The sequence below is a fragment of the Olea europaea genome, chromosome 21 (genome assembly GCF_002742605.1).
Source record: "Olea europaea var. sylvestris chromosome 21, O_europaea_v1, whole genome shotgun sequence".
NCBI lineage: Eukaryota > Viridiplantae > Streptophyta > Magnoliopsida > Lamiales > Oleaceae > Olea > Olea europaea.
In genome coordinates, this window is record NC_036257.1 from 15,465,166 (window position 1) to 15,475,043 (window position 9,878).

The 9,878-nt window shown below is 34.0% G+C and overlaps 1 protein-coding gene across 1 annotated transcript; it reads left to right on the plus strand.

Moving 5' to 3' along the window:
- The first annotated feature begins 6,698 nt into the window (after positions 1-6,698).
- On the plus strand, positions 6,699-8,651 carry LOC111370879 (polyphenol oxidase I, chloroplastic-like). Its single transcript, XM_022992781.1, has one exon. It carries the CDS (start codon positions 6,714-6,716, stop codon positions 8,460-8,462), a length of 1,749 nt encoding a protein of 582 aa, XP_022848549.1. The 5' UTR covers positions 6,699-6,713; the 3' UTR covers positions 8,463-8,651.
- Positions 8,652-9,878: the final 1,227 nt, after the last annotated feature.

The window sequence follows — 9,878 nt, forward strand, 5'->3', positions numbered from 1 at the left end:
TGCGGAGTGTTCTCACAGATTTTGTGGAGTCGCACCGCAATTTTTTTAAATTTAATTATGTAATTAGTTTGTTATATTATTAGTTAAAAATATGCATTAAATCTAATAAAAAATATAATTACAACAATATAATACAAAAAAATCTCAAAATAATCATTGCTAACAACAAAAGAATTTAAAAAAAAACAAGCAAGAAGACAAAAATGAAAAAAGTAAAACAAGGAATGATGCCAAAAAATTTGGCATTATTATTCGATTGGAAAATGCATTATTGACACACAAAAACTTTTGTAGTCACCAGGTTAAAATATGGATTTATTATGTGGTGTTGATTTTTTTTTTATATAATCATAATAAATTTTCTTATTACGCTAATAAAATTACAATAATTTTTTTAAAAAAATAGCATAAAAATTTAATTTTATCTTCAACAAAAAAAAAATAAAATTAGCAATTTCATAACCACTTTTTTTTTTTTTAAATTCCTGGAAATACAATTATAAAAAACGAAACAATATTGAATTACAAAAACCAATATCTGTTGTATTAAAGACAATAAGTGCAGTGGATATGGTACTTAAGATACTTCCCTGTTGGTGGATTGATGACAACTCATCTTTTTCGGGCTCTCGATCGGGGACGATTAGATCGAAGGAGGAGAGGGGGAATGCTGGATCGCTAAAGTTCTATCTCTATCTCCCTCGGGCAAGGATGGGAACAACCAGCGCAAATACAGTATGTTGTAAATACGGTACGATGCAAATACGGTAGTTGCAAATACGGTATGCTGTATATATGGTGTGTTACAAATACGGTATGCTGTAAATATGTTATGTTGTAAATGCGGTACGATGCAAATACGATATGTTGTATATACGGTATGTTACAAATACGGTATGCTGCAAATACAGTATGTTGCAAATATGGTATGATGTAAATATGATATACTGTAAATACGGTATGCTGTAAATATGATATGCTGCATATACGGTAAGCTGTAAATACGAATTGCTGCAAATATGGTAAGCTATAAATACGGTATGCGTAAATACATTTGACACTGTATTTGCAGCCTATTTACTGCATTTGCAGTTTACCGTATATGCCATCGCCTACCATATTTGTAGCTTACCGTANAAAATATATTTTATTAACTAAATATATTAAGGTCGCAATTTTATATAATTTGGTCACATAATATCGAATTAATTTGTCACAAAATATTTCTGGTCACAAATAAAAAATTTTATATATCACAATTTATTTATAAGTGACAATTAAAAAGTTTTATATATCACAATTGTAAAGTCCCAAATTTTCATAACATAGAATTAAAATTTTTTTATATGCTGTATTTTAAATTTTTCAAAAAGTTAGGGGCTAAAATGATATTTAGCAAATTACAATGTTATTTGGGTCGAATATTTAGATATTGATCGAGTATCGATAAGTGTATGAATATTGGGCTCATTAGATAGATTATAATTAATTATGCATATTAGACTCGAGAAAAAAATTAATTTTATTGAACGAAGTCCAAGTTATCGAGGCCGAAGATGTGATGCTAAACCGTTTTTAATGAGTTTAAATTAATGAATTTAGAAATTAAGGAGGTCACGTGTAGTTGCATTAGTTGACTTTTGAAAAAAGAAAGGGTTATATATATATATAGGGGCGGACCCACATGGGATCATGTGGGCTCAAATGACCTCAGTTTTTTGCTGAAAATGTAATTTTTTTCCTCTCCTACTGCCTGTTCCCAACCGCCAAGTGACCAAATCCACCAATTTCTTCCCGAAGTGCAAACATCGAACACGAATAATGAACAACCGATTTCTCCTTTTTGTTCATGATACGTTGTTCGAAAAAAATTTCATTTTTGACCTCACAAGTCGAAGTGTTTGGGTCCGCCCCTATACACACACACACACACATTTCTTCACAATCACACGTTTTTGTTCTTTGAATTTCTCTCTCCTCCACCCACAAATTAACTCCCTCTAATAAATTTCCACATACCCACTTCTCACTTTATTTTCCCCACTACCCAACTAAAATGAAATATTCTCATCCATCCATTCATTTATTTCGCATGCCTACAGTTTCTCAATTCAACAATTCATAACTTCCCCACCCTATATTTATTACTCATTTTCTTCTATATTTTTAGTGCACTCAAATAAGAAAGACTTTGCAGAAACATTTATAAAACATTTTTCCTATCTCAGCATTTTCCATTGGATTGAAACGCATTTGAAGGTTAAGGTAGGATATGGCGTACAAGTGGTTGTCCCGTTTAATTTTTGTTATTTCATATTGATAAATATTTCCTTCCTGAAATGATATGATATGATATGACATTTATGGTCATCCAGTACAAATGATATGATATGATATAAGTTTAAAGTTATGATATGACAATACGATTTATTTTGATATATAAATAATAAATGCTATTCGGGATTGTACAAATATTTGTATCCTACTACGTATTCTCCATATTCACCTATTTTTCCCTACCTTTAGGTTAGTACGAGTCATGATGGGGTGCAGCGGTTCGATGATGTGGTTATGCCTCGTTTATGGAACAAAACTCTAAAATCTAGCACATAACTTTGTTTATTTTATTTTAGTTGCCATGGACTTTTGTTTGCAATTAAATTATCGTGAATGCTTATTTTTACATGGACGTGTTTAAATGTGCACTTTTAATTTGATGTTTGAATTAAATTGTTTGATTTCCCTTTAGTATAATTTTACATTGGTGATAACAAATTTTTGCAGGCCATTAATTATGTAGGACAGAAACGTAACTTATGCATGTAACATTTATTGCGTGAATGTAGTGAAATTGGCATATACTATATCCCCAAAGCCACTAGCGTCCCTGCAATAATGGTCCAATTCATCGTGCTAGTGATCCAACATTTTCTGTGAATATATATGATTATGTCATCTATGTTTTACATTAATTTTCATTATTAAGGAATAATTAGTCATATTATAACGGCAAATTCGTCCCCCTTTTATCAAATAAATTGTGCACGATAGTTTTCACGTTTCTGCATGGTTATATGGAGTAATTTGCACTAAAGTTGAACTACATACGATCTAGATAATATATGGTAATTATACTTTAATTAAGGGATAATATTATTATAAACCTATTTTTTCTTTTAAAGAAATGTTTGGTAGCGACTTAAATTTTATGAAAAGATTTGGGATGCTATAATAATTTATTTATTGGTCAAAGATCACAAATTTTGTCAATCACTACTTATTTCACGATCACAAATTATCAAATTGATTTATCATATGTCATTCCTATTTTAGGTCGTATTATTTAACAGTCACAAGTTATTCGTTTTATCGATCATATATTATTTATTGGTTATAAATAACCACCAAAATAATTAGTAACAAACACTCCACACCCTACCCCTCCCCAATCCCATCATCGAAGACAATTCGTGGTCACAAACTCCCAAATAATTGGTCACAGACACTTTCATACCACGTTGCCACCGCAACCACAACTACAATCTCAACCACACCACCGCCACCGCCACTGCCATCACAGACGTCGTACCACTACCATTACTATTTCCAAACCACCAAAAAATACCCCAAAACCACCACCCCATGTTTCCTATCTTCTACTGACCAGATCAACTCACTTCAACACTGTCGACCACCCTAATTTCACGATCACCTCTCCAAATCAACAAACGAACAACCAAAAACTAAATATCTCTATTAATAACCTCACATTCATAAATAATAAGTTGGGACGAGGGACGCTGCTATTGATGATGGCCACTTCACGATGCAACGCCTCTTCAATCTCTCCACATCGATTGCGGTGTCGCTTCAACCTCCAACTGAATCTCTCCACATCGATTGTGATTCTGCTTCACGATGCATCAGGGGCGGAGCCAGAAAATTGGGTTAGGATGGGCTAAAATTTAAAATTTTTTGAATGAACTTACGTCATAAGAAATCGAGTTTCAGAGGCTATTTTTGTGACATTTACCATAAAAAGTATACGACAATTAATGAAATAAAAAAAAGTTTAGATGAAATTAAAAAAAAAAAGTTCAGATGTCTCACATTAAGATATTCAACTAAATCTTTGTAATTTTTTACCAAATAAAAAATCAACACTTACCTTATAAAATATAAAATAACCGAATCATGATTGAAATAAACAAAAATACATATCCACCAATGAAAATTTAAAGAAATTACTTAATGAGTACAATTTTAGTAACTGTGATCATAGTATCTATTTTATGGTCAAAATAAGTAACTTTTTTTATAAAAATGTATTAGTAATAAATGAAAACATATATATTGATAAAAAAATCAATTACTTTTAAATTTAGAAAAATACGTGTATCTCAAACTACTAAAATAAGTAATTTTCCTTTTAGATGTAATTAACACAAATTATCTATAATAAAATTTACTTAATAATTATAAGTAAAATTTATTTAAACATGCATTAAATAAAATATCTAATTTGACAACAAAATATTCATATTTCATGAATGTCATGAAAAGAGTAGTTAATACTTGTAGTGTCTTTAATACAATTTGAATAGTTGGCATTGGACTTGGGTTGAGATTTAAACAAAAGTTGGGCTTGCTAATATTTGGACAAAAGTTCTACAATTTCATCTTAGATATTTATATGGGGGAGCTGGGCTAATGCTGATTTGGATCAAAATTCTTCAATTTTATCTTAAATTCTTATATGGGCTGGGGGATAGTGCTGGGCTACAGCCCAACACTGCCCCCCACTACCTCCGCCAGTGGGATGCATGCAACAAAAGAGTTACTTTGTTACTCACCGTCGTGACAGTCCACTGCGCGTCGTAGTGCATTGCCGGATTGACGGCTGAAGGGAGAAGGGATAAGAGAGAGGGGAGAGAGAGAAGAGATGATGAAAAATTAAGGTATAAAATTGGGTAAGGTGAAGTATTGGTTTGTAGATGTATTTTATATTTTAATATTGTTAATATTAAAGAATTGTAATATTAAAAAGAATAGAATTATTAAATAGCTAATTATAATCTGAATTTTGAAGTATGAAACTTCAAATATGACTTATGAAAAGTAAATTCTGAAAATAGGTCTAAGTGTAATTTTCACTACATTTAATTCAAACTAAATAGACGCCGAATATAAAACTTTAGACAACTCTTTTCATATCTAAACAGTTTTACTATATTATGACAAACACAGCCCGTGGAATATAATATATTATAAAAAAAATAAAAAAATGAGTTTGGGTCGAATCAAAGTATGAAGAGTTGTGAAAAGTTAATTAAGTGACAGGAAATCAGAACTGGGATTAAGAATGTAATGACTGGAACTTGTCTTGCTTGGAAAAGATATTAAAGGACAGAAAAATGCAATATTTTATGCAATATTAATCATAAGTCTTCTTTGAATATTTTCTAAAGTCCGGAAACGTAAAAAAAAGTCAACCCTGCTTGTGGAAGGATGGCGCCACTGTTTTTAAGTCTGATTTTGAACTTTAGGTATCTATTTTAAAATTTATGGAGATTCATTTGTTATTTAGTAGTAATCCATTTTGAAATAGCTTTTTGAAAATTAAATATTACATTATAAAAATAAATTATAAATTTTCGTAAAACATTTTTACTACTTCATTTGGTTTCTTATTTTTCTAAAAGGATAATATTTTTATGTGTTCTATAAAGTAACGATGCATTTTGCATTTATTTTTACAATTAATAACAATTATTATTCTGCTACTCTGATCACCATTACATATTCATCAAGGCTGGGTATCATTTAAATGAAAAGTCATTTGAGTTAATTACGAAACGTTTACAAGCGTGTATCACATTTGTCTACGGAAGGACAGTTGACTATTTCCCATTCATTACCCCATCCTTTAATGATGCAAAAAGCTCACCGAAAGTTTATTCAAAATAAGAACATGAATGAGATGGGCTTTTTTTCTATAATTTTTTTTTTTTACAGATTCATTTTCAATTACACGTTCACATAATAAAAGATTTTGTACGTTTTTCCTTTACTTTTTAATCATACATTCTTTAAAAAAAATTACTATTCAAAATCTTTTTTTCCCCCCCAAATAATAACCATCACTTGAAGGGAAGAGACAATAATAATTTATGTCGTTCACCTACCTATAGTACTAATTAATACTTCAATAAAGCTCTCTGGGGCATAGCCCAGTGGTGCAAAGGATGAGAGTGAGGTTATTTTACACCTTGCTGGTAGCTGCAGTATGGGGGTTTGATTCCTGAAACATGAAATTGGATTCCTTGTAGGCGTATTGTACTGGCAGTTCTTGTTCCTTGGTCTACTGAGGCACATTTCGCGATTTACCTCCCTCACAAATCTCTAGGGACAGGGCGGTAGGGGCTTTAAAGGTTGGGGTTCAACCTTTTTTTTTTAATTAATACTTCAATAAAGTCTATGCCCCTTTTGACCCCATTCTCTTTTATTTTTTTTTCTCTCTTATTTTTAACCTTATAATCTTCAATAAAATAATATTACATATGATTCGAAAACTTTTTATTCTTCTTCAAACACACGTTCTTAAAAATAATACTATTCCAAATATTAAAAATTGGAAAAAAATGGGGACAAGCAGGGCTATATAAACAAGCATTAGGGTCTCATGCAATTCATATCCAAAAACATTACTAACCATGGCTTCTCTTCAAGCTTCGTGCACCGTTCTCTCCGCCAATCCCCGCTCCCATTCCTCCTCCTCAACTCAGCCACTCTCCGCAAAGCCATCACATTTGTTCACCCTCTCAAGGCGGAGTCACCGCTTTCAAGTGTCATGCGATGCCAAGAAAAATGTCGAAACTTCCCAAGGGAAGATCGATAGGAGAAATATGCTTCTGGGGCTAGGGGGAATGTATGGTGCAGCCAACCTTGTGGCAAATCCTTCGGCCTATGCCGACCCGGTACAAGCTCCCGACTTCACCAAGTGCGGCGATGCCCGTGACGCTCAGACTGGCGCTGCTCTAGATGTTAAATGTTGCCCCCCACTTGCCGACAAGATCATCGATTACAAGCTTCCACCGTTTCAGGTGATGCGCATTAGGCCGGCTGCTCATAGGGCCAGCAAAGAACAAGTGACCAAGTACGAAGAAGCCATTAGGCGCATGAGGCAGCTTGATACAACCGATCCGCAAGATCCACGTGGCTTCATGCAGCAAGCCAATATTCATTGTGCCTATTGCAATGGAGCCCATGACCAAGTCGGGTTCAACAATCTTGACCTTCAAGTTCACAAATCTTGGCTTTTCTTTCCTTTCCACAGGTGGTACCTGTATTTCTATGAAAGAATATTGGGCAAACTGATTAATGACCCAACTTTTGCTCTCCCATTCTGGAACTGGGACAATCCTAAGGGCATGACATTGCCTCCCATTTTCGATAAAACCGACTCACCTCTATACGATGCAAATCGGGATCCAAACAATAGGGGCTCCGCTGTTGTCGATCTTACAATCACCCGCAGCAAAGACAACCTACAGTTGGTGGCCAACAACCTCACTGCCATATATAGTGAAATGATTCGCAGCGTCAGCACCGCAACTGATTTCATGGGAAAACCTTACTGTGCTGGAACCAACCCAAATCCAGGGGCTGGCTCATCAGAAAATGGTTCTCACACTGGCGTACACTGGTGGGTTGGAACCAAGGATAAATCGGGCCCCAATAAACTTAATGAGGACATGGGCAACTTTTACTCAGCGGGTCGAGACCCAGCTTTCTATTGTCACCATTCGAATGTTGATCGAATGTGGACTTTATGGCGAGATGTTTTGAAAACAGATGTCCCTAAGGACGTCACTTCAACAAATTACTTGAATGCTGAGTTTCTATTCTATGATGAAAATAAACAGCTTGTGCGTGTCAAAGCTGGCGACTGTTATGACCAAAGAAAACTGGGATATGATTATGAAAGAATTGATCTTCCATGGCTGAACTATAGGCCACCAAAGAAGGCTGCCAAGGCCAAAGTTTCGAACATTTCTGATGCTAAGACTGCAGCAAGTGTGTTACCTATAAACCTGAAAAAAACTGTGAAAGTTATTGTCCCTAAATCTGCGAAGGGACAAGCAGACGAGCAATTGATGCTTCAAGACATACAGACAGACACTACAAAATTCATCAAGTTCGACGTGTTCATCAATGATGAAGATGACAAGATTGAAGAGTTGGACAGGGCTGAATATGCAGGATCTTTCGCACAACTCCCACACAAAACTAAAAACAAGCAGGGCAAGTCTAGTATTTCATTGAGATTGACATCCGTGTATGAAGACATTGATGTTGCTGATGATGACACTGTTGTGGTGACAATTGTGCCAAGATCCAATGGCGAATATGTCACCATTGGTGGTATCAAGATCGTCCCGGTGCCTCCACGATCTAGCTAAATGGGTCTTCCGTTGAAATGAATAAGGTTAAGCACTTTTCTTGTGCGCTTATGTTTGTGGTAATTCACTGGTTTGAGTTTATGTACGAATAAGATTTTCTCCTTGTATTTCGTGGTGGATTTGGCAGGGCAGTTTGGTCCTGTAACTTCACGTGCAACTATTTTCTATAAATGTCAATTGGTTATTTAAGAGTGTTAAGAGAGAGAGAGAGAGAGAAAATAGAATAAAATAAAAAAAATACAATTATAAACTTCAATCACTCTCTTAACTTATCTCAGTTGTCGCACTAAGCATTTTACTAATTTTTTAACTGAACTTAATTTCCCCGATCACTTAATTTAGCCTCCATTTGAGTTCCATTAAATTTATAATACAATTTTCTCTCTCTTCTTTTTAACTACACATTTTCCAATGAGATAATATTATACATAAATCAAAAATTTTTCCTTCTTTTTCAATCACACATTCTCTAAAAAAAAACATTATTCTAAAAATTATAACAACAAATAATGGGGACCAAATGGGGACTTATATTTTTGTTTCAATCGTTCGAAATTATGTTAGTTTGACAAATGGAAAACTAGTTCAGATATCGAAATGATATTAATAAATTTGATATAAGTATAGAGTCTATATAGAATTCACGATTTGAATGAAACTGTAAAAAATTGGAGAAAATGTTGTAGAAGAGTCGTCACTGGCCAATCAACCTCCATTAACGACTTTAACGATATTAAGTGGCTTTATTCACTCCACCACATGTAACATCGCTAGCACAATCTTGAGTGAAATAAATAAATCTACATCTTTTTAAATAGAATCATTCTGTAAAAGTCAACAATGTCCAAAGTGATGGCACTTTTTTTTTTTTTTCCTTCGTCTATGCTTTGCACGCCTTGAGTCTCGATTCAATGTAGAGGGTCCTTTGTCCTTTTATTGTTGCAAAATGTCCTAAAATCAATTCCTTTAACTTCCATGATCAGTTTCCTTTGTCCTTTTATTGCTTTATACAGGATCTTTCATCTCGTGCTTTATTTAAGAGGGGAAAAAAAAAGGTGAACCTCAATCTTGAGAGTCCCCATCGTCCCGCCCCTAGAGTTTTGTGAGGGTGGTAAATCGCGGGATGTGCCCATCAGGTCAAGAAACAAGAGCTGCATGTATACTGCGCCCACAAGGAGTCCAATTCCATGTATCAAGAATCGAACCCCACACTGCGACCGTCCACAAGGCGTGAGATAACTTCACTCTTGTTATTTCTTATACTTTACCTTGTAGAAATTTTATTTTCTCCATTCTTTTCACCAAATTTTCCCTGTTTTCGTAACTCCTTTTTTTTGTTTTCTTCCTTTACCTTGTGCTAAGATCTGACATTAAAGATGTCACAGTTGGCGGTATCAAGATCATTCCATTTTTGCT

What these genes read in the sequence shown, in the direction of transcription:
- LOC111370879 (XM_022992781.1), top strand. Translation starts at nt 6,714, where the DNA reads ATGGCTTCTCTTCAAGCTTCGTGCACCGTTCTCTCCGCCAATCCCCGC.